This window comes from Leopardus geoffroyi, chromosome D4 (genome assembly GCF_018350155.1).
Source record: "Leopardus geoffroyi isolate Oge1 chromosome D4, O.geoffroyi_Oge1_pat1.0, whole genome shotgun sequence".
Lineage (NCBI taxonomy): Eukaryota > Metazoa > Chordata > Mammalia > Carnivora > Felidae > Leopardus > Leopardus geoffroyi.
The window spans coordinates 29,209,106-29,234,473 of record NC_059342.1 but is presented as its reverse complement, the minus strand read 5'-3'; the positions used below and the strand labels follow the sequence as shown (position 1 = coordinate 29,234,473).

Sequence of the window (25,368 nt, the reverse complement as noted above, 5' to 3'; positions counted from 1 at the left end):
GGTAGTCAGTATCCAGAATCTCTGACCATCCATAGCTAGGACGCCAGGACTGCTCCTGCCATCTACTCACGGGAGGTCCCGCCGCAACCCACGATACCTGTGCCACGTCTACGGACAAGCACCTTCAGGACCACCTTGTACAAAAGTTTCTGAGTAGGAAAAATAAACAAACAACGGTAAGTACACAAGTGATGAGAGGGCCAATCTGATAGAAATGGTAGACAATTATCTTCTGTTGAAGTTGGCAGGATAAAAATCCATCTTAAGAAAAATGAAATGCTGTGAAGAACAGTAGAATGAGCAGGAAAAAGGAAACGCTATATTTATCCTCCTCTCTCCCACCACTCTTGAGTATTTCCTCTATTTTCAGAAGCAATAAAACCAATAAAACTGTTCCCCCTACCAGCAATCTGCCTGTACTCGGAGACACACTGGCCGGCAGGGCCCCCACTTGGCCCAGAGTATAGGAACACGCCATCTCTGGGGCAGTCAGCGCTCACACGGGGTCACAGTGCTGCCCTCTGCTGAGCTCCCCCCCCCCCCCCCCCCCCCCTCATGAAATCCTTCCAGTGGCTCTCGCCACTCACAGAGAGGTAAGGCACTGCTTGGGAGAAAACGGGGACAATGTTCCAGCGACCGCCTCCTCAGGGGGCCCCACAATGCCCCTTACTGCTAGCAAGCCTGCAGCTGAACTGCTGCTCTCTGTCAACAGAGGTAAGAATATTCCAAGAATGCCAAGGACGAATGAAAAGGACCAGCAGTGTTTTCCCATGATTCATTCCCCTCGTTCCAAACCTACTTTCTCTCTCATTCTTGAATCTCTTATTTAAAATAAACTTCACAGAGGAAAAGTAGGGATCAGGTGAGTAAAAGCAGCAACGTGCATAACCTGATAGAGCTAGCTGGCTAATATAACGTTGACATGAAAATTATCCTACATAAAAAAATAATTTCTTTCCCATAAAAAATTCAAGCCTGTTCATAATTTAGAGGGTATGTGGAGTTTCAATCCTTAGCAATTAGGGAGCAAAGTCAGTCCACTGGGTTTTGTCCAATGACCCTTTTAACTACTTGAAAATGATGTCTGATTATCAAATAATGTGATGGCTTATCTATAAAAACTTCTTTCTAAAAAATATTGATTCTTGATTTACATAAGCAAGGACATTCTGAGAAGCCTTTTTAAATCATGCATAATACATTACTTATAGTTGAGAAAAACACTGGGCCCATTTCTTCAGTGTCTAAGTGGGTTTCTATTAGTAAGTCTGCGCCTGGGGAAACTCACTATTCGGAGCCAGCTCTACATAAGAATAATAATTATTGTAAACTCAGACCTCTATGGTTGCTGGGGGGCGGGGGTATCTCAACGCTTATTTTTGATAATTTCCAGGAATTCTACAGTGCTCAGACACCAGCACTGTATTTCTGGATAGCCAGACCTTTTGATGATTGAGATGACTTTAATTAAGACCTCAACCCAAATCAATAAAACCTCTCTGAGGACTTCCAACTAAAACTATCTCAGAGGAGCCTAGTGGAAACTTCCAACAGAACCCAAAGCAGCATTTGTCTAAAGTAGAGTGGCCCCACAGAGCAGACTCCTGGGTCAGCTTGGGAGAGAGATGCACCTTTAGGCATAGCTGAGACCTGCCAGAGAAGTCACTGGACTGCCTCCCTGGTCTTAATGCTGGGGACACTCCAGCTGGTCCAGAGATGCCAGGCTGATGTTCCCAACGTGGCCATTCTTCTGTGGCTACATTTCTTGATCTATCCTACTGCTTCTCAGGGCTCCTTCTGTTCTCTTAATACACCACATATGATAAATGCCTTTCACCCCTGACGATGGTATTGGAAAAGCCTATCACCAATAACGCTAATAACCAGTATCAGTGAACAATGATCTAGTGGCAGCTCTTTGCTAAATGCTTTATAGTAACCATTTTACGGATGAGGAAATTGAGGCTTACACTGGCTAGTTTGTCCAGGGTAAAACAGCTAGTAAGGGATAAAGATGGGATTTCAATTCATCTATCTGACTATGAATTCCATGTCGTGAAGGACAACAGAGGGGGAGAAATGTACTGTACCATTTCAGTTCAATTCTAGGAGCACAGATGACCCATAGACATCAGTGGTGGCCATCTCCAAAGTTCTGTGGAGAAAGAAGTTAATGGAAACCATACATGTTCTGAGAAGAGGGGAAAAAAAAGTGTCCATCCACAACAGATTAACATTTTTCTTGCTAAGAAAACTAGAGTCAGAAAACTGTTTGGGAGGTAAATGCTCTTGACACATGAACTCTGTCTACTGAGCTATTATTAAAATAACCACTTTATTTTGATTTTCAACTATTTCAGATACTAAAATGAATAAAAAATGAGGAAGTGTTTCCATATATGCTGGTAACTGTTTTTCATAGGAAAAAGTCCCATCAAAAATAGCATAGAGATAACTTTTTTATTCTTAACCCTCTTGTAAATGACATGCCTCACCCTCCCGATTATTGGAAGTTCCTTTTGAATAGAAATAATTTGAACACTGAAGTTTGCACATATTTATAGTACATCCCCTTCTCTTCTCTGCAACAGTACACAATCACAAAACAGGCTCGATACAAAAAACTGGAAACTGAGAAATTATGGATACATGTTCAAAATCTACAACAATCACTTAGTTTACTTTCCTCCCCTCCTCCTGTTTTAAGAATGCGAACACAAGAGTGAGGAGTCCTGCAGCAATAAGCCAGATCTCTCTTCTAGCATCTCCAACTCTAGCAGGATGACGGTAGTTCTCAGAAAAGTGACTACGAAGTTCAGCGAAACTAAACAAAAAACATATCTTTCACCCCCTGTTCTGGAGCCTGCTTTGCTCCACCGTCACTTTTTCCACCAAACCTCTCCCTCAGATGGCTCACAATGACAATGACTTTGCATTACGCACAGGGAGCATGAGTCAGACTCAAACAGCGCCAGCTGTGGAAACAGAGCCTGCAGCTTCCCTCTGAGATGGGAGACAGTGGTCACAACAGCAGGCCTCAGCCCTAACCTCCCCTGCTTGGAGGCCAGAGGTCGATGGAACAGGTAAATGTGTGTGCACATGCGTGTGTGCGTCTGCATGCATACCAACCAAGTTATATGTGCGTGCGGGTGCAGCAGTAATCCTTTGTTGAAGGACAGTTCAGCATCATCGAAATTTGTCTTATGATAATCTGGTGCTCTAGGACTGGGTAATGCTACTGTTGACCAAGCCAGGGACTTGATCTCTAAAGAAGACTCAAAGAGGGGCGCCTGGGTGGCGCAGTCAGTTAAGCGTCCGACTTCAGCCAGGTCACGATCTCGCGGTCCGTGAGTTCGAGCCCCGCGTCGGGCTCTGGGCTGATGGCTCAGAGCCTGGAGCCTGTTTCTGATTCTGTGTCTCCCTCTCTCTCTGCCCCTCCCCCGTTCATGCTGTGTCTCTCTCTGTCCCAAAAATAAATAAACGTTGAAGACTCAAAGTATACCAGATCAGCAGTGCAGGAATCTCATCCCGTGCCTTCTCTCCAGCCCCTTTCATTTTGCTGGGAGTGAGGGGACAGGGTGCCTTCTGCAAGTCTGAGGCAGCTCAGTACCCACTCCCCTTTTCGTCTGCCCATTTGGGGCACTATCCTTCTGTATCTGCCAGCTGTGTTGCAGATAAAACACAAGCAGTTTTTCCCCTAGATCATAATATTCCTACTCACTTTGCCCTGCCAACAGTACAGCAAGTTCTGGGAACTAAACCTTTCATAATCCAAGTTCAGCACTGGTTTTATCAATACTGTTTTGGAGGTGGAGGTGGTTTGATTTGGCCTGTAAGACACGAGCCAAGTCAGAGACACTGAAGAAAAACATAACTCTAAATGTGTGATACATCGAGGTAGGAATATGTAGAAACACAGAAAGCAGCCTTGCATTTTAGAATAAACATTGAAGATATCTGCACAGACTGAAGAAAAGGCATTTGTGGGTGTGCCTTTACCACATTCCAAAATAAAATGCCTAGTAATCTGGTCACACTTATGTCTGATTAAAAAAACTACCCCAACAACATTTTCGTGTTGCAGTTGCCTGGCCTGTGATAAGCATCACAAAAACTTCAAATAATCTGTGCCTTGTAAAATTCGCTCATTTATTATGAAAAGCAAATGTTCACATCCACCCTTGCAGACACCCAGTTGTCTCACCATGAAGTCTTTCTCTGCGTTCGGACATGATTGAGCCCTCAAAATCAGACCTGGCCCGTGCCTACCCAAGCCTCTGTATGCTAGGAAAGGGCCCTCACTCCGGATGTGTTTCTAGGTGACAAGGAGTGGCCTTGTAGGGACATTCTGAGTCCCCCAGACCTTCTTTCCAGGCCTCCCTCAGCTGTCCATGCCCTACAACAAAACAAAGACCAGCGGGACCCACTTCTCACCTGGAGTCCAAAGCCGCTCTGCCCCCACACCCTGCTTTGGGGGAAGCGCCCAGGTGAAAACAGCAAAAATGGGGACAGACGCGGGCTCTGGTTCCAGGCAGGCACTCCAGCCTGGGACCGAAATGTTCTCAAGGTCCCCGTGTTTTCACATGTAGAAAGGCTGGCCTTGGAGAAGCCGTAAGGTCTTCCCTGTGTCTAACAGCTCCATCCCGTACGGCCTCCCAAATAAAGTGGTGTGAAACCGGAGTTGTTCAACTTTCCATGGGACATTCCCCTCCATTTCCCCCTCGTGGTCCTGCGCGCTTAGGACCTCCAGTAGCTCTCATAACATTACAGCCCCGCGCACGCTCCTCCAGTCATTTTAGACAGCTCCAGGGGTGGGGAGGCTAGTTTCTGAAGTTCTCAACCTTTTAGCTCCTGTTCTGTGCAGCAGCCAGAGACCAAGATGAAATTTTTCACAGATCCAAAAACCACGTTCCCTTTTAACACTTAGAAACTCAACGTGACCAAGAGTCATTTCAGAGAAAATCATCATCTCACAGAAAACTATCTAGAATTCACTTTCTGTCATGAAATAAACACTACAACTCTGGCCAGCAAAAGGCAACAGAGGTTAACTGGAACCTTCTCTTCAACATGACCTGCAAAGTGACAACGGAGTGGGGAGGTGTGCCCCATATTTAAGTGCTTTTCATTAGCTGGGTATTTGTATAAACCTCACCAGCCTTCAAAGGAACTTCATATCAGAACATTTTGGTCCAAAGAAACAAAAGCAATGACACGTTGAGTGTAAGAAATGATTATAGACTGATCTAAAGCCGAACTTTGCTAGAACACAGATCTTATAGCCTAAAGAACACTTTGAGCACTTCAACTTGGAACACGAACAACAACACCTTATTCTACCAGAGTGGACAAACCGAAGAGAGACCCACATGAATTGATCTGGTAGCTCTGAGAAGTAGGATTAATCTTCTTGAGTGAAGCCAAAAGACAGGGACTAAACATACAAACTTATAAAAGTACTACTGCTTGCTACATTTGCTGCAGACCAAAGAACAATAAGACACCATGGCTGATTTTTTTAATTAGTAAATAAATTTAAGAATGTTTTCCTGCCTCACTGTACAGACAAAAAAAACCATATGACTGGTGTTACCATCCACACACCACAAGATAATCAGCCTTTCACAGTCATCTGAAGAGGTGCTGTAAAATGTATTAAATATTTAGTACATGCCAGCTGTTTTCCATAAGTCACCTCACTTGACTCCCACAAGGTTCTGGTGAGGCAAGCATCTACCCCCTTTGACAGGATGACACATGGTGGCACAGTCCACAGGGCCCACCTTGGGAGCCAGGCCTGAGCCACACAAGCCTGTGTACTGCAGCTAAGGAGCACCTCTCCAAGAGACTAGCACATCTCTGCAGAAAACAACTGGATTTCATCAGACAAAATTCCAGAGAGGATAAGAATGGATCATTCTACAAAGATCAAAAGAAAGCCACACCCAACAAAGCTATGAGGACAAAGAAGGCCCTGAGTCACAGGGAGCCATGAGTTGGAAAACAGGCTGCTGTGTCCCCAACTGCTACATGAGGACTCTAAGCTCAGTGATTCATTTGGGGATCTTGGGTGAGACATTTAGATTCTCCAAGTACTGCTCTACTGCCTTCTGATCTGTAAAATGAGGGACACAAGCATATTGGGGTATACAGATACTTTGAGATCCTCACAAGAAATAAAAGTATAGAAAGCATAGTTCAACTCCCATGAGAATGGTTAAAATAAAGATGTCTGACAATTCCAAGGGCTGAGGAGGAGACAGAGAAACTGGGAACCTTAGGAGTGCCTGGGTGGCTCAGTTGGTTGAGCATCGACTCTTGATTGGCTCAGGTCATGATTCCAGGGTTGTGGGATTGAGCCCTGCATCAGGCTCCACGCTGAGCATGGAGCCTGCTTAAGATTCTCTCTCTACCCCTCTCCCCAGCTTGCACTCACTCTCTATAAAAAAAAAAAAAAAAAAAAAAAAAAAACACACACACGCACAAAAAAAAACTGGGAACTTTAAACACTACTGGTGGAAATATGCTGCAGCCACTTTGGAAAAACAGTTTAGAAGTTTCTTGAAAAGTTAAACATACCCTTACCCTATGGCCAAGCCATGCCCAAAAGAAGTAGGTCAACATAAAGACACTTAAACACTATTCATAATAAGCCAAAACTGCAAAAAACCCAAATGTCTATCAAGCAGTAAACAGATAAACAAAATGCAGTCCACCCACACAATGGAATACTACTTGATAATGAAAAGGAACAAACACAAATATACGCAATACTTCTGATACTCAAAACAGGATGATAAATGGAAGCAGCCAGGTCCAAAAGACTAAAGTGTGTAAGATTCCATTTATATGAAATTTGTGTAAGATGCAAAACTAAAGACAGAAAGTAAATTGGTAGTTCCCTGGGGCTAGGGGTCAGGATGGGGATTAACCACAAATGGATACAAGGGAACGTTTTGGTGATGGAAATGTTCTAAAACTAGATTGTGATGATGGTTGCACAACTGTGTGAGTGTCTTAAAACCCAACAAACTGTATGTGGGTGAATTTTATGTCATATAAAAGACACAGGACATTAAATTCAATGAAACTGTTAAAAGAGAGAATCAGAACCATAATCTTCTGTTGTCTGTGGAAGTACTCAGCATTCTTTACCATTAGAGTCAGGAATAAATGCTCACGCCATACCTTCGACACTGAAAACTAGAGTTTGTGTGGCTGACAGTTAAGGAGAAAAAGTGAGAAACCAAATTGTACACGAACTCAGTCCAGAGCTGTGACCTGCTTCTCTTCTAGATTTGTGCTGTTCCTTTTTGACTTCTCCTGCTCCTCATGGAGACCATGAATTTCTTTCCTTGGACATCAAATGAAAATGGTCACAGAAAGCGAACAGCATAAGCTTTCTGTCTTTCAGTTATAAAGGCGGCTGCCTAAGAGGGCTACTGTTCCTGTTTTCTGCGAAAATGCCAGAGAAGTACAAACATATTCTAAGACCATCTTTTCCCACTTTACATAGTTTCCTTGGTATTAACCACTGCCAATCAGGTTGTTTTCCTGCTTCGTGTCTATGAAGTCTGAACCTTCACGTACCTATGATTTAGAATTTAACACTCTGAAAAACAAACCTTTCTTGATTTGTAGAGAGACATTTAAAATGTTAATGATCTGGATGTGCACTTAATGCCATTCAGTGGCTCGTTCGATGAGTCTGTGCTCATCGTCAGAAAGGTAAAAGGGGCATAGAATTATTTCCTTAATACTTTTCTTTTTTTTTAAAGGTCATGCTATATTTCTGGTGCTGAAACAAGTGTGATGCTTTGTGAATAACACGATCCAACGTTCAAGAATCACAAGAGGAAACGGGCTCTAGAGCTTGCAGTCACCATCCCTGATTCTGAAACCAAAAGTTTAGGGAAGGAAAAAACTCCAAAACTTAACGATGCAAATAAAAGGGCAAAATAGAGTGAAACAGACTGAAAACCTGACGTCCTCAAGCCCAGAGATAGCATGACCTGGCGGTGGCACTTTGCAAAAGCCGAAGGGAAGTGCTAACTGCAGCGTCAGTATGTTCTCGGGAAGACCATCAGAATCTTGAGAACCGAAATGCTGGTACCCTCAATTCTACAAAATAACAAAAGCTGAATAAACTCGAACAAATATTTACACCCTGCTATCATCCAGGACCAGACTTACGGATAACGCAAAATGCCCAAAGTGAGAGGGTTCCCTTTCCTTACAGAGATCCAAACTACTCTGTGCACATACCTGCGTTACCACTCATAGACGTTTGATTCAGTTCTGTTTCCCACTTTGTACAGGTTTTCACACCAAACTGTAAGCTAGTTGAGGCCTGTTTTCCATTCATCTCTGTATTTATGCATATTCCTTATTCAGGGTTTTGTGTGCTGTGGATATGCAGTTAAGTCAGTAAATAAATGGTTCAAATAAAAATAGAATTTAATAAGGAATGTGTTAAACATGGAATTATAGACAGTATTATATTTCTAGCCTTGGGTTTTTGAATGATTCTGGTTCATAAGTGTCAGCAGAATTTCTATGATAGGTTCCAGCCTTACTTGCAAAACATGGATGAATTTATTTTTAAGAATCACATTTTCAAATAAAGACACTAACACTATTTACATGTACGTCAACCAAAACCCTATCTGTGCTTACAAATCATGTAAAAGCATTAAAATGGATTCAGTTAGGGACGCCTGGGTGGCTCAGTCGGTTAAGCGTCTGACTTCGGCTCGGGTCATGATCTCACGGTCTGTGAGTTCGAGCCCCACATCGGGCTCTGGGCTGATGGCTCAGAGCCTGGAGCCTGTTTCTGATTCTGTGTCTCCCTCTCTCTCTGCCCCTCCCCTGTTCATGCTCTGTCTCTGTCTCAAAAATAAATAAACGTTAAAAAAAAAAAAAAAAATTTTTAAAATGGATTCAGTTAATTCAGTTACCCAATTTCCCACCGCAACTTCCAGGCTGCATGTGTAAAGGCTGCTTTATCAAAACAAGGCCCAGGCGTGGAAACTCGAGTCCAGGGTAGCCTCAGGTAAAATGCATCATATACTCATGTCCTTAGTTTGTGCCACACTGGTTTGAATTTATTTATCACATGCTGCTTTGTAAATGATTTTTGATATGTGTGTGTTTTATCTCCCATGGCCAGAAATGACATCTCCTGTGTCTCTGGTATTTTCCAGCAGCTTCTTACATAGGACTTATGTACAGCAAATCCAAGAAAACATGTTGGATGATGAGAACTGACTTGAGTTTTCAGCCCTCATTATTTGAAAAACAAATTTTTTTTTTCCTGTGTATTGTTCTACACGTAGACCATGGTCATGTAAACCCAGTTTTATGTGGGAAACTAAGTGTGAGAAGAGTGTGAGTAGAATATAATGGAGGAAGTGTTTTCTGCGTGAGATTCCTTCAAAAAGCACCACTGTTTTTAGGTCAGAAGTTCTCCACGCATGGGCACAGACCACCTGCTTACAGCAAGGAGTCGGCATGCATTTATACATCGCTAAAATGCAGACAAAAGACTTCAGAGAATCCACTTTAGATTTATCCCAAATATAAAGCCAACTCAAGTCCAAATGCCCGTAAAATACTCTAAATTTTAAAGTTCCTAACAACAGGGGACTTTGAAGAGTCACAGAAACTAAAATAAATGTAAAGCACTTTATATACAGTATCTTAGGTGGTCTTCAAATCCACTTTCTTGAGTAGCAAAAAAAAAAAAAAAGTTACCATTATTCTCATTTTACAAATGAGGCAAATAAAGCTCAAAAGCCAATGGACAACTGTGAAAACTAGCCCACAACAAGACATACCCAAGTAATATTTTTGGAATTTAAAGAAGAAATGATCTGGATGTCCAAGAGAAAAGACCAGGTCACTCTGAGGGGAAGAATTGACACCAGCAGAAGACTTTATGCAAGACAATGGAGTAACATACTCAAGACACTTAAACAAAGAAAACATGAATCCAAAATTTTGTGTCTAGTTGAACTGACCCTCACATGGAAAGAGCACAAACTTATTAAAATGCAAGACCTCAGGAAATATAGTTGCCCCAAGCTCTTCCTGAGAAATCCACTCTGGAACTAGCTTCAAAAAATCCCAATTGCTGAAGATCAGTTATATAAGGGCAGCTGATGAGCATTATAAATTTACTTGCAGAATTAAAACTATCTGATTTTATAAAGCATATGGTATACTATGTCTACATGCACTGACACTGTAAATCTAGTACAACTATCAAAAAAAAAAAAAAAGAGGAGGAAATGGGAAGACTGTATAAATACCGTCAGCTTGTTGGCTGTGTTAAAGGTGTTTAACTGGAGCAAAAAAACAGTATTTCAAGTCACATGACAGAAGATCAAAAGAGGAGGGGCAAGAAAAGGTTAACATCTAATTTCACTACTGCTCACAGCAGGAAATCAATACACAAGAGCAAAAAAATAAATAAAGTGAAGAAAAGACACCAAAATGTATTATTATGTCAAAGTAACCACTAGAACAAAAATATAAGCCTCCTAAATACCAAAAATGGATGAAAGAAAAATTACATCATAAAAGTATAAGAAAGAGTCAAGGCCAAACACACACATTAATCTTATCATTAAGGTACACTGGCCTAACTGGCCTGTTAAATGAAAGGATTTTCAGATGAAAGCAGAAGTCAAGTGACAAACTCAAGGAGCACATGATTGGGTGGCAGAGTTGGGACCAGGGTCAGGTCTTCCTGGCTCTGAGCTCTCTTTACAGAAGAGATGAAAAAGATGACCCATGACAACCAGGAAAGCTCTCCCCAATGTGCCTTCGTGAAAACCTCTGTCATTAAAGATCAAAATAATTAAACAAGAACTGGGACATTACAATTTTTAAAAAATGTAATCGCCAAGTATGATTTAGGAAGGTAAGTGCCATGTGTGGGAATCATTCATCTAACTCATTCAACAAATAGTAATCAAGGCTGCATGTAATCAGGTCCTTCCTAAGTGCTGGAGATAAAATAAAAGGCTTGAGTGTCAGTTCTGCTGCACTCAGAGACCCAGAAACGTAAGTGAAATACATGTCAGCTATACCTAAAGACACATAGTAGTGTCCGCCTCCTGAAATAGAAGATGAATGGAAACATTCACAGGTCTTAAATGACACTGACATCAGTAGGTACTACTAAAATAATGCATCTTATTACTGCTGTATGATGCTAGGCACAAAACAGCAATCGTTAAAACGCCTGAGATGAGAATGATGGCCAAGTAAAGCATTCTATCACAGGAATGTAACTAATGCTTCCTATAAAAGTAACTAAAAAAGCACGAGATTGTTCTCTGCCCGCCTCCCTGTTCCAGCCACACTCATGTTTTATATTAAAATGGCTTTCATCTTTCATGGCACAGAAGAGTTGCTGGCTGCTGGCATCAGATCTGCTAAAATCAACAATAGTGTAATTATCTGCACACTTTCATGTGTTTTCAAAACATTCGCTGGCTAGGATTTTCCTCATTTAGAGATGCGTCCTTTATGCTCATGGTCTAGGGCTATCAATAGCCTGGGCTAAAAAAATTTGTTTAAATCTTGCCCAAAGCATTCTTTTCTGCAGCAATTATTTGATTTGTTTATACCTCACCTACTTTCACAAAGCGTTTGCCCCCGTCTACAACATCCTCATAGCACATTGCTGGTTGGTGGTACTACTGTAATGGTACATTTACATGAGCGGGTACATGCAAAGCACTTAGAATAGAGCTTGACACATGACAAGTGTCAGCTATTATTATATTAATAGTCCCATTCACAGATTCTTTTTAAAATACGTGAATAAGTGCGTGAGGTAAGTGGATGACTGTACTTTAATTTTCTCTGTTATGCTAGTTGAAAATGGAAGGAATTTCAGTACACTCAAAATTCTTAGAACATTTTCTTAAAGGTGCAGATTCTTAAAAAAATAAATCTATGGAACAGATGAAAATTTAATGGCATAAAATTATGCAGATCAGCCTTCTTTCCCGAGGCTACCAAAAATACATTTTCTCAACCATTCTTCCTCGGTCCGGTTTAAAAAAAAAAAAAAAAAAAAAAAGGCAGAAAAAGCCAAGATTTTGTAAAACCAAATCTACTTTGAGACCTAGGTATAGAGAATTTAATAAATTATGTATTTGTCAGAGATTTACAAGGAAAAAAGGGAGACCCACAAGTAAGACCCAGTTCTAAATATTGCAGCAATAAAATAACGAATTGCATATTAACAGCGCTGTAATTACTCTTTTTGTTAGGTTTCTTTGTAATTACTTTTAATAAATTACCCTGCCTCTCTCCATCACTCAAGTAAGTTGTCATCCAAAGGCACAATCAGTACAACACAGGACACAAAGCCACTCACAGATAGGGAGGGCGGCTGGTGCCTCAAGAGCAGTGACTCATTAGAACCCATAAAGCTTTTCTATGGAGATCAAGTATCAATGAAGCTATTGTAAGAGATTACAGCTATATAAATGTAGACTAGTTATGAATTCTCACAGGGCAGGAACATTTTCCAAAAGAGGCAAGGGCACCGATGCCTGGGAAACCACTCAACACCAATGCTGCCTCAGTTGCATAAGAGTGGCTGCCTGCAGCCTACCATTTTGCTAAATGTGGGGTAGCTCCTGTAAAGTGAAGGGACCCTTGGTTCAGCACTCTTTAAATTCGTCTTGTGCCATTTTCTCAAGCTTTGTATCCTGATCGCTCCAGAGTCAAGCCTAACACGGTCACCGTCTGCTGTTACAGGTCCAAGAAAGAGCCAGATAATTTTTATTAGTCTTAAGTAGTTTTCCAGAAATCATAAACTTAATATAAAACAGACCTTTGTCACAAAAGACAAACAGCAGTAAAGCACTTTGTTAAATAGTTTAAAATTTGTACCTACCTTTAACGTGTTGAATATTTCAATATTAGAATTGTAATAAACGCATTTTCTTAGAACATATAAAATTTTAAAAGGAGCAATAAACGTGGCAAAATGCATAAGCCAAAATGGGTTCTATACACATTTTTTAATCTGTAAATTATTATTCATACCAAGATAATCACTGCAGTTCAGAATCAAATGTGAGGAAAGAACACATGAAGTAAAACTGAGGGAAAATGCTCCAGATCACAAAGAAAACTGTCCGCATTTTCTCTTCTCAAAGACTCTGAGATGGCGACTAAATACTATAAAATCCACATTTTCACAACCATCTCTCTAGATCTTTATGTTTCACTCGATATTTCAAGGAAAATTTCACCACATTTTTAACAATCTTATGCTCTGGAGTATTGTTTTTAGGGTTCTGGCAGGAAAGAACAATTAAGGTAACCTTAAAGGGTGCTTTTGTTAGAAACCATTTGCACCTCGTGTTCCTTATGACTAATCGTAACACAGGCCAGACACTCAGCCTCGCCAAGACCACTAGCTTGGAAACAAACACACATAAAAGATAGCTTGTTAATAATAATAGCCAACCTTAGTATCACTGAATTTTCAATGTTCTGAAAGTCTGCCAATGAATACCTGTGACATATATACTCGATGATGACCAGAAATAAATATCTTAAAATTTATCCTCTGTATATTATCAGGTACGTATAAAACATGATTTCAGGTGCTTCTCTGCAATCTGAAAATTGGCATTTTCTTCTTCTAAAGGAATTATACGTCATTCACACATTCTTCTCCTCAATATACTATTTATTATTGTGTAGTATAGTATTACTAACCCTTAAAATTAAAAAAAAAAAACACTATTTAAAATCTTTATATTTCACATATATTTATAAAAGTATATTTTTCCTTAATCTTTGAATGTGATGGATAATTTGAATTTTTGAATCAGTGAAAGATAAAAGCAGGGAAAAAAATGTTCCTCTTCCAAAACCAACAGCCATTTAGAAAAATCTATTAACATTATTTAAAAAAACACACATACAATTCACTTTTGCAGCCCCATTGTTTCACTGCCCCTTGCAGAGCTGAGCCATTCTCCCTAATTGTTCTTTGTGTAGTTGTTCCTGCTCTCCTTGCCTTTCTGCTGCACAAATTATTGAAACTAAATAAAAGGAACTTGAAATAACATAAAAGGAAGAACATCATAATGTAAGGAGAAAACACCTGAGGACCAGAAGCAAAAGAGAGGTGAGTTTGTAATTTAAAATGAAGAAGACAGAGAACAGTATAAAGGATCTGAGCTGCACCTAGTGGGAAGGGGGCTAAAGTATGAAGAGAAAATAAAATGAAAGTAAATATCAGGGAAGACAGAACACTCGTAAGACAGCACTATGAGCTTCAGGAAGAGGAGAAGCGAAACCTGTAAGACAGCACTGGGCCTCCGGTGGCTGGGTGGGAGGGAAGGACTCAAGGACTCGCACAGGAAGGAGAACAGCCTGGAAAGGCCAGGAGAGCATTTTAAATCACTTCTCCCGGTAGAACCTCTCACTCACCCAGTTTACTTTATTTCATTATTCGTTATTTTAACCCACAGCTGAGAACAGGGTAAGTTTGTTTTGCTTCCCCTTCTGAGTTCACTGAAAAACTCAACTCCTAGATCAGGCCGTGCCTACCACTTAGCACCTTCATGATTTTCTTTACGGGGGGTGGGGTGAGGGGGACAAATACCTCCTGTAAGATTACATTCGCCACCTATAATTCCTCGCCCGCTGCCCACTTCCAGACTGTGGCCTCGCACTGCTGCTCGGTTTTCCTTCCGCGGGCAGGTCAGGAGACTCTGCTCTCCACAAGTCAGTAAACACTGCAGGAGAAATGTTCCGACCCTAGCACAGTAAAACACAGACTAGTTAACCAAGTTCAGTCAGATCTGGGCTGAGTCCCACGTGAGCCTGGAAGATGTAAATACAGACTTGGGGGATGGAGGAAGGGCGGCGTGGGGGAGAGACGGGGCAAAGAAAACAAAGTAGGCAAATAAAAGCGATGGGTAGACTGAAAATTATGCCTACCAGAAATGACTACCACTCGTTTTCATATTTTACAGTAATATAAAATGAATAAAAGCTGAAAATACCACAGTGATACTTGAATGTTGTAGAAATAGGCAGCGGATGCAGGAAAAAGGAGAAACTGGCTAACGTGCCTCTACTTGTCGCGTGGCAGACATTTAAAAACCCTTACTAAACTCAACAGAGAGTTAACTACTGAGATTCCTACTAACAGGTTCAAATCGTAGCAAAAGGTTAACACATGACCTCGGTTTAAATACTCATTACCACACAGAATTTGATCTGTACTTCAGAATAGACACTCAGGCAATCAGGGGACGGCACCCTGGCTTCCAGCTGCAGGGTGGCCTCTGTGCCTTTCAGAACTTGCTCTGATGCCCTTGGTCACTGATCGCACTCCATTTCACCTTGCCCTTGAAAATATCGCAGGCTTTGCCTCAGGGAGCTCCAAACCCTCTCCTGGCTGTAACACAGGCAAAACAGTGGGCAAAGGGCTCGGCTGCCTCGCAGAGCCAGGAAGAAAGACTGGACACGCTGATAATTAATATTCTCTGATCCAACTCTGAAATCTCCCATCTTCTGACCTCTCTACCTCCTCCCTCAAAGCTTCAGCTTTCAGCTTCATTCTTTGAAATGAAGTTCAGTGTGTTGATCCCAACCTACTTCATTTTCGTATCCTCTTTAAAACTGTTGCCCACGTTTTCTAAGAAAAGTCAAACGTGCACCTTGCCCATAAGCTCTAATACACAGCCTCTACGGAGCCGAGAAGGCTCAGCAAAGAACCCCATTTTCTTGGTAGGTGAAATCCTCAGCACCCCCTTCTCATTCTCTGAAGGCATCACAATACTTCCAAGTTCAGATTTGGGGAGTGATGGTACCTAGTAATCCACAAAGGTAACGGCTTCCCTTCATTCACACCTGGCATACGGTCTACTTGAGTAATCTTATTTTTGGCTTAAAAAAATCATAGCTGGAAATTTTTTTTTGCAATACTAAGCAAGCCATAAAACTTTTCCCTTCTTTGGACATTTTATGATGAGATTCATCACCTTACATTTTTTAAAACACCTAGAGCATGAAAGTTAAACAAACAACCTACCACAGCATGCCGAGGTATGGTCAGAAAACTCAAGTCTCTTCAAAATGACACCTTTTTCTATTACTGTTTAACTGAACTGACAGATATGACTCTGTTTAAAAAGGTTAGGGCTGGGGTGCCACTTTTCACACACTGAATGTCTCCCTACAAATGACCAGGATCCTAGGCCAGTTCTTTTCCCCATTCTCTTAGAAGCTGGCCTTGGTATCCTTACATGCACTCTGGAACTCTGGGATCACCTTCATTATGATGTGCTTTGTGCACATTCTCGGACGCTGCAATGCCCATACTAAGGCAACACATCACAGAAGTCAGCAGCAATGCTATCAGCAAGAACTTGGCTTCAGAACCAGGAGTGATTCATCATACATTCTAGCAGCAGAAAAACAACACACATCTATTTTAATCCCCTGGTGCTATCAAGAATCAAAAAACAGTACGGTAATTAAGTAGGCGCAACAAAAATCGTATCTGCTATAACATTTGTGAAAACGTTATTCACTTTTAAGAGCTTTCAATAAAAGTCACTTAGAAAATAACAAGACTATACTTACCTTATTTCATACTATTTATTACAATGACAAATCAAGTTTTAATTTAATATAATTTCAGGAGAAAATAAGTAGTCCAAACTTCTGCAAAGTAACATATTGAAATTCTAAATTTAGAAAAACAAGTTTTTCATGTGCTTTACAGTAAATAAAATCCCTCCTAGGGTTTCAAAAGAAATCCATCGTCTCCCTCCATTTTTAAGATTACTCTAATTTAAAGCCCCAAAGCTAAGTGAGTGTGCTGTGTCTATCACAACCAAACAGAGAAACCCGATATTGTGGACAATTTATTCAGAACGCCCCCCCCCCCCCCGCCCCTGCCCGTCTAGAAGTACCTTAACAACTGCCATAATAACTACTACTGGTCTAACATAATAACGGAACCCGCTTATGTCCCATTGCTCTATTTAATGGACACGAAACATAACTCCATCCGGGGTCATCCTTTTCCTGACAACATAGTACGTCCATAATCATTAGCACTGTCAACCAATTTTTCTGTGTAACTATCCACGTTAATTTACAGCCTACTGTAAATTTAATTAAAACTTAAAAAAAAAAAAAACAAACACTACTCTATTGTTGTGACCAAGTCCTCTGGGGCGGACAGGGAGCTTTCTCAAGAACTCCACCCGGTGCTCTCTCTCGGGGGGCCCTACCTTTTCAAACACTTCTTCGGTCTCCCTTCGCTTCCGTTTTCGGGGTCTCCGGTTCATTCGAATCCATTTCTCGACCTGAAGTTCAAAAACCACAGAGCATTTTAAACAGGACGACGGGTCGTCAGGGCCCTTCCTCGGCGTGAGAAAGAAACGATCGACCGCCTCGCGACGCAGCCTTCCTGCGCTTCACCTGGGGAAGCCACGGGCACCTTCCGGGCCCGCTGGGCGGCCTCAGCGCCGGGGGCCCGGGAGGCGCTCGGGGGTGCGACGCACCCAGGCCGTGACCTTCGCCCGGGCCGCTCCCTCCGGTCACGGGCCCGGCTGCCCGCCCCCGCGCCGGTGCGCGCCGGAGCCCCCCGAACGGGGCCATCTTACCCACCGCGGTCGCGCGTCGCGCCGCGGGGACTCAAGCGGTGGGGATGCGGCGCCGGACCCACAGCCCCAGGGAGGGAGAGGAGGAGGGGAGCGCGGAGAGCGCGCCCCCCGCACTCACCTCGACGCTCACTTGACGCGCGAGCCCGCACTCCGCCCCGGCCTGGCGTTCCCTCTGCAGCGGCTGCGGGGGAAGGGGACAGAGTCAAGTTTACCCCGGGAGCCGCCCCAGCCTCCCTCCCCCGCGCCCCACCAACTCGGCGCGCTGACCCACTACCTCGACCGCGGAAGGTGAGGGTGGGAGCCGGGGCCCCGCCGCCCGCGCCCAGCGCCCGCCGCCCGGCCAGCCCGCTCGAGAGCAGCGGGCGCGCGGGGCCCGCAACACCTAAGGCGCAGCGCGGGAGGCGGGCGGCGCGGGGCCGGGGCGGCGGCGCGGGCGGAGGGCGGGCGCTGGGGCGGAGGCGGGGCCTGCCTTAAAGGTATAGGCGGCCGGGCCGGCCTCCCCGCAGGTCGCGCCCGCCCCCGCCCCCGCCGGCGCGTCCCTATTTTATTGTTCTCTTTGCGAACGTCTTTCTTCCTCTCCGCGAGTCCCGCCCGCGCCCGCGCTCCCGCGTCCTCCCACGCGCGGACCGACCCGGGCGCGCACGCCTTACCTTTCCAGCCCCCACCCCCGCGGGCTCCGGGGGACCCGCGAAAGGGTTTCTCAGCCGCTGAGCGCGCCGGAGCGCGGCCCGGCCGCAGGAGAAAGGGTTTAGCTTGAGAAGTGCCCCCCCCACCCCCGCGGCCAGGCCACCTCGCTTCTCCGGTCAGAAACCTAAGTGTCCAGATGGCCTATGCGGAGCGGAAAGGAACTTTCCTAGTGGACTTTTTTTTTCCGGGAATGGATTAGACGCCATTAAGTAGACATTTTTCAGTGGCCCCTCCGGACTCCGGGGCTGTGGCAGGTGACCTCCCCAGGGAGAAACCGGGAGCGCGTAAAGGCGAGCCCCGCGCACCGCCCGCCCTTCGACGGAGCCTACACGCTCCGGTTAAGCGCAGTAGGCACCGCACGCGCTCTGCCCATGGAACCCCACCTCCACCCCACCCCCGCCAGCGACAGGGGGAGAATTTAAAGGGGGACATTCTGTATTCCTTATTAGGGGAAAGTTTCCCCTTAGTTTGTAAAAGTCTGCGATACTCCAAGTTTTTCCGCCGACCCCCAAAAGACGTTCTTCCCATCCGCATCAGAAGTTGGCTGAACCAGAATGGGGGTGAGCGCTTGGGGAGAGGAGTCGGGTAGCATTTCTGTTTGTTGATCTTGACCATCCCTTTAACTTTATCGCATTTCTTTAAAGAAAATCTGTCTTGCCCTCTCTTTATTGCTACCCCATCCTTCTTTCAAGATCAAAAGCTTTAGATCAAAGCCAAGATCAAACTCACTACTTTAAATAGAAGCAACTTTGCCACGGAGTATTTTACACAAAGAGGAGCTTCTTAATGGACACATCAGAGTGGAAAACTTTATTTTATCCCTTCATCCCATATTCATAACTGGACTACTTAAAATTACATTGATGATGCACTTATATGTCCTAAAATAAACAACAGGTCTGCTCAAATGGGGGATTCTTAAGTGTTTGTGCTTCCAGGAATACAAAGAAAAAAAAAGTCACTCTATAGAGTTAGATAGGCATATTAGCCATTTTGTATCATTATTAGCTAAGTGCTATGAAATGCATGCTCATTTGGTAAAGATTTTTCAAAGTGGTAGTGAATCCTTATGTAATGTACAACTATCATATACAATTTTTCACTGTAAAAGAAATGCATAAAAATAGTGCAAATTTCCAGTGCACAGTACACATAGGCAGATAAAAGTTACAAATGATGAAGTGGATTATGTATATGCAGAGCTGCTTAAATTTAAATGGAAACAAAACCTTGAACTATTTGAGCTTCCACGCTGCTAATTACAGTTCCAGAATCAATAGAAATCTATATACTGGTAAACACTTCCCTTTACTCACTAGAATTTTTTTCCTTGGGAATTCACTATCCCTAAGAACTCTGCTACAAATCGTTCACCACTGATGTATTAAAACAGCACCCTGCCTAAAGTGGACCTTTCTTAAGTATCCTTTTTGTTGACTTATCAAAAATTTTTTGACACGTAGCCTTAAAAGAAACAAAAAACAAAATAAATTCCAAAAATCCAGTAGCAGGAATGGATAACTATTGAAAATTAAATCTGACACAGATTTCTATGAAAATCTGTTATTACAGCTGGATAGTTAGTACTTGAAGGCTTGTTTTCCCTTATAATTCTCATCTTATTGTAGTCTCAAATACACACACACACACACACACACACACACACACACACGATTGTTCCTCATTCTAAAAATCCCACTGAGCTGCTGGAAAGATCTTAGGAATGGAGACCTGGGAACCCCGTCTTGCTGCCAGTTAACAGTCTTCTGTCTTCCTAGCCTGTGGCTCATGGAGAACCTAATGGCTTCTGGCATAAGCTGAGCAAAGGAAAGAATCCTACTGTCATTCTGTTCTACTACTACTTTGAGTAGATGAAAGCTATGGTCCATTCTAAGTTCCTCCTAACTTGTCTCCTTTGTACTCATGCACCCTCATGACCACACCCATGATCCATCCTCCATGGAGAAGCCAGAAGAATATTTCCAAAGGTAGTTCAAATGATATCACTTTGCTTCACCAAGAATGTACTTCTTTCTCTTCTGTGCCTGGCTGGCTCCTACTTATTCTCTAGTTCTGACCTTAAACAACAACTCCAGAAAAGTCTTTCCTTATTCCCCAATCCAAATTATGTCACCCCTGCTATTCCTTCTAATAGCATCCTGTTTATTTCTTTTAAATTGCTTATCTTTTAGAGCTATTAAATTTTTTTTATTTTTAATTAAGACTTTATTTTTTAGAACAGTTAACAGAAAAATTTATGCAGAAAGCAGAGTTTTCATATGCCAACATAACACACAGTTTTCTCTGTTACTAACATCTTGCATTACTGTGCTGCATGTTACAATTCATGAACCAATATTTGATCCATCATTAGTAACTACAGCCCATGGTTTACATTAGGGCTCGCTCTGTGTTGTACATTCTATTAGAGTTATTTTTTATTAATTTGTTGAATGTCTATCTCCCAAACTGGCTTTAAAGTCCAGGAAGAAAAAAAAAATAAAGTCCAGGAAGAAAGAGATACTGTCTCTTTTGTTGTTGATTTTTGTCCAGTCAATAAAAACACTGCTGGCACATAGTATATACGAAATACATATGTTAAGTAAGTGAGTGGAAGACATAGGAACAAATGGCTGAATGAATAGCGTATGAAATTTCAAGGGGAAGAGTCTCAAGATGAAGATCTTTCTAATTAGCTCCTGTTTGTTTTTCCACTAAAATACCTTGTTTTGTAAAGAGCACAAAATTGTGCATTTTTTAAAGAGAAAGACCATGGACATCAGTTCATTGCTAGGGTACTTCTAAAATGACTTAAAAAAAATAAAAACAGAAAAGCAAAAAGAAAACAAAAATAGAAATGAGAAATAAAGATTCCTAATTCCCTAATATTAATCATAAAAATTATATTCTAAAATGGTGCTAGCAGCTGAATTTAATTTGGAATAAAACAGTAACATATTTCAAAATTATTGGGAAGATATTATTAGAAAAATTTTAATTCTTTTTTTGTGTTCAATATAACTTCCACACATTTCTCCTTTTGCCCACCTGAATCTCTCTTTCTTCATGGGCTGACCCTGACAAAGGTCAGGTGTGGAGAAACTGGAAGAAGACCACTTTTTAAAAATTGGAATTCTGTAGTCAGGGATGGATAGTCTAATAACTATCTTTAAGAAAGTGGTGAAAGCACTTTAAAGCTATCTTTTAAAAACAGATGTTTTCTATTTGAATTATGTTTTGAAAAATGTTTCGTCTAGTAGAGATGCAAGTTTTGAAAGGAAGTTGTTCTAAGAAACTTTCTTGTCAATGCAGTTTATAATAGCTGAAGACAATTTCAGAGGCTGAGGAAAATGCCATTGCTTTAGAATAAAAGCATTACTTAATCTAGTGGCTCGAGACTACTTTTGGAGAGAAAACCTTTTTCTGTTTTGTTTTGTTTTGTTTTGTTTTGTTTTGTTTTGGTTTTGTTGTTGTTGTTGTTGTTGTTAAGAGGAAATGACTCCTTTCACTGTAATAAGATAGTGATATCAATGTCATGTTGTTAGGATGGATATGTGCTTCTGTTTCATGATGAGCTATAGTCCGGAGGAATGAGAAGCAGCAGCACACTTTCCTAGTCACCTAGAAGGCCGAAAGGGCAGACAAGGGGAGCCCTTTAATTAGTCCAAACAGCCTCAGATGGCAAATTACACTCCCTTGGGCACAGCAGAGGAAAAACTATCTACTGTAAGAAGTCAAAAGACCTTTTAATACCAAACAAGGTAGAGAGGTCCAGAAGCTTTTGCTGGTTTCAGAAGGGATCTATAGCCAACATATATCGAGGGTAAATGGAAAAGTAAGCATCTACACAAAACTGGAAATAAAATCAAGGCTAGTTTAAGTTGCAAATAACAACAAGGAAGTAATCCTGATTGGGGTCAAAGTTCTCATATGTCTATGTCTTTAAACTTTGCTCTACCATTTTAGAATGTAGCATTCCTTTATGATATCTTTTGTTTGATTTTAGAAAAGCTATAATTTCTATTATTGCCCATTTTGTGTCTCTGTAAGAATGAATGCCTAATTCTCTCTCACAAGGATTTTGGCCCTGCCCAGTGGACCTCTTAGTGGAATCCTTATAAAGCATGGTTTTCAAAAAAGGAAATCCTTCCCACATTTGTTCTGCAGTGAATGGGCTCACAGAACCTCTTCCTCTCAGCTATCATAACCCCAAACTGTTAGAAACTTTTACGGAACGTGCCTGAGGGAACATGCTTGGTTCTTGCATTGGTAGATCCCCTCTGAGAATCTGAAGCATTAGCTATCAGCTGTTGGCACCCTAGGAAAAAAAATACCCCTACAACACACACGGTCCCCTACCCACTTCCTCCACACACATCAATTGTCAGAAGGTTTACAGATTTTTCTGATTGCCCAAACCCTTACCCTAGATACTCTAAGATCCTTTTGGATTAGAGCAGACCACCATACAGCTGGCGCAGGACTACATCTTACTGGTGCTCTGTGAAATTCCTTTTATCGCATTATGTTCTGGTAAGAAGCCATCAACCTTTATTGAGGCACATTATAAGAAACAGCCCCATAAAATCCATCACAATGTTTACCGTAAGGATGGTTTCAGAGGATTGTTTATTACATTAAAGAGTAATTTTCTGAGAGGACCCACAGGAAAAACTTCTCCCTGGTATCAACATCAGGAATAGCTGGACTGAGGCACCTGGTTTGTTTTACCTCATGAACACTGCAAATTGATCCCTTTTCCCTCTTCTAGAAAATTCTGTGACCTTACACTAAACCAAGCATAGGAACTGCAGGGAGTGCATACTGTATGCTAATTCCTGGCCCCATCTTATTTTCTTGCCATTATTTTCACATTGCTTCATTTTTAATATTTTAATTTATTTTTATCATGTTGTATTTTGCTTTGGAAGCTGTCTTAACTCCGTTTTGGGAAAGGAGGAATAAGAATAAATAAAATATTCTTGGTTTCTTTTTCTTTCTTTAATTTTCTTTTTCTTTTCTGGGAGAGGAAGGGGGTCTGGAAAAAATGTTATGGTTCTAATATTTCTCTCCATTAAAAACACTTAGAAGTGAAGCACAAAAGGTAAGGACGTACGATTATAGTCATAAAATTCAAGGGAAAAAACTGTTAAAATATAAAACAAAAGTAAATACAATGCTATATAGACATCACATTGAAATACTATAAAAATGTTAACCAACCAAGTATTTTATCTTTTTTGATATCCAAACCAGAGGAAATGAGCTCTGACCTCCAGAAGAAGAATGTAGACTGGACATATGGACAGGTTAGTCACTTAACAAATGTACTGAGAGCCTACTGCAAAACAGAACACTAGATTGTGAACACAGAGATGAGTAAGACACGGTCCCTCACCTCAGGACACACATGTGACCAGGCAGTGACACGGCATGGTAGAAGGAGCATGCAGACAGCCTTTGAATCCAGGCTCTGCCATATATCCATCGTGTGAGGTCTAAGCCTCCTTTCTTAGAGAGTTGTGAAAATCGAGAGACACATGTGATGTGCAGTTGTTATTTATCAAATTCTAGACCGTTAAAACTAAAAATACAACATCGCTAGAAGCTGGACAGAAGAGACCTTAAGACACAAAAAGTACTGAACTGCTACGTATATCAGAGATGACGGAACCTCAGAACTGGTAGAAAGAACCAGGGTGGTCAATTTTGTAAGGCTTGCAAAGTGCTTCCACATGTAGGCCATTCTGTTTGTTTCCCACACAGTCCCATTTTCAGGATGAAGAAACTGAGTCTTGGGGAATTTTGGGACCTTAAAAAAATTTTTTTTCATGTTTATTTATTTTGTAAGAGAGAGAGAGAGAGTAGGGGAGGGGCAGAGAGAGAGAGAGAGAGAGAGAGAGAGAGAGAGAGAGGGAGAGAATCCCAAGCAGGCTCCATGCTGTCAGTGCAGAGCCCAACATGGGGCTTGATCTCATGAACCCTGAGATCATGACCTGAGCTGAGATCGAGTTGGACGCTTAACTGACTCAGCCACCCAGGTGCCCCTGTATCTTTTTTTTTTAAGATTTTATTTTTAAGCAATCTCTACACCCAACGTGGGGCTCGAGCTTACAACTCCAAGATCAAGAATCACATGCTCTACCAACTGAGCCAGCCAGGTGCCCTAAATTTTCCTGTATTTAGTACTTAATATTGTGTCGCCCTTAGATCTCCTGGCTGTAAATGTAGTACTCTTCCTACTCTAGCATGAGAGCTTAAGGAACATCTAGCATGACTGTCTTACTTTAAAATAGTTGCTTATTGGGGCGCCTGGGTGGCGCAGTTGGTTAAGCACCCCAATAAGCGTGACCGACTTCAGCCAGGTCACGATCTCGTGGTCCGTGAGTTCGAGCCCCGCGTCAGGCTCTGGGCTGATGGCTCAGAGCCTGGAGCCTGTTTCCGATTCTGTGTCTCCCTCTCTCTCTGCCCCTCCCCCATTCATGCTCTGTCTCTCTCTGTCCCAAAAATAAATAAACGTTGAAAAAAAAAATTAAAAAAAAAATAAAATAGTTGCTTATTATGTGGATCCAATCAACGTCAGATCAAAACACAGCCCATAAAATATTATCCCATACCATAAAAATCCATTGAAACGGCCATTTCAGAAAACAGATATTGTATACCCCTTCAGCACCTGTATGACTGCAATTCTTTACAGAAGCTTAACATTCACGGACACTTTGACCTTAAAGAGTTTCACAGGTGAAATATAAAGTTATTTAGGTGTGGCTTTAGATCAGTGGGTCCCCTGACTGCTTCTTAGAATCACCAGGAGGGTTTACAAATCCCAATGCCCAGGTGGCACTCCAGACCACTTAAATTCACATCCTGAGAGTGGAACCCTGGCATCAGTCATTTTTAAAGCCTTCCCCACCCCCATGCCTCCCCCGTGATTCCACTGTACTGCCAGTGGTGAGAACCCCTGGTTTAGATCATTTTAATGATGACCTATCTCTAACAAGTTACTATT

At 42.1% G+C, this 25,368-nt stretch overlaps 1 protein-coding gene across 13 annotated transcripts in view; it reads right to left on the bottom strand.

Moving 5' to 3' along the window:
• Positions 1–25,368, bottom strand: part of LOC123593803 (aminopeptidase O (putative)) — a 344,225-nt gene that overhangs the window by 58,782 nt on the left and 260,075 nt on the right. For 12 of the 13 annotated variants that reach the window (XR_006710542.1, XR_006710538.1, XR_006710539.1 and 9 more), the window contains exons 12-13: positions 17,788–17,850; positions 17,295–17,369 (exon numbers count right to left, since the gene is read on the bottom strand). Coding sequence is in view for 7 of the 13 variants with exons in the window: in XM_045470317.1 (XP_045326273.1) it covers positions 17,295–17,369; positions 17,788–17,850 (138 nt within the window). In the remaining 6 variants the exon portion in view is untranslated. Of the gene's footprint in view, positions 1–14,647; positions 14,803–17,294; positions 17,370–17,787; positions 17,851–25,368 lie in introns of all 13 variants that reach the window. The other variant, XM_045470318.1, reaches the window with a different exon arrangement.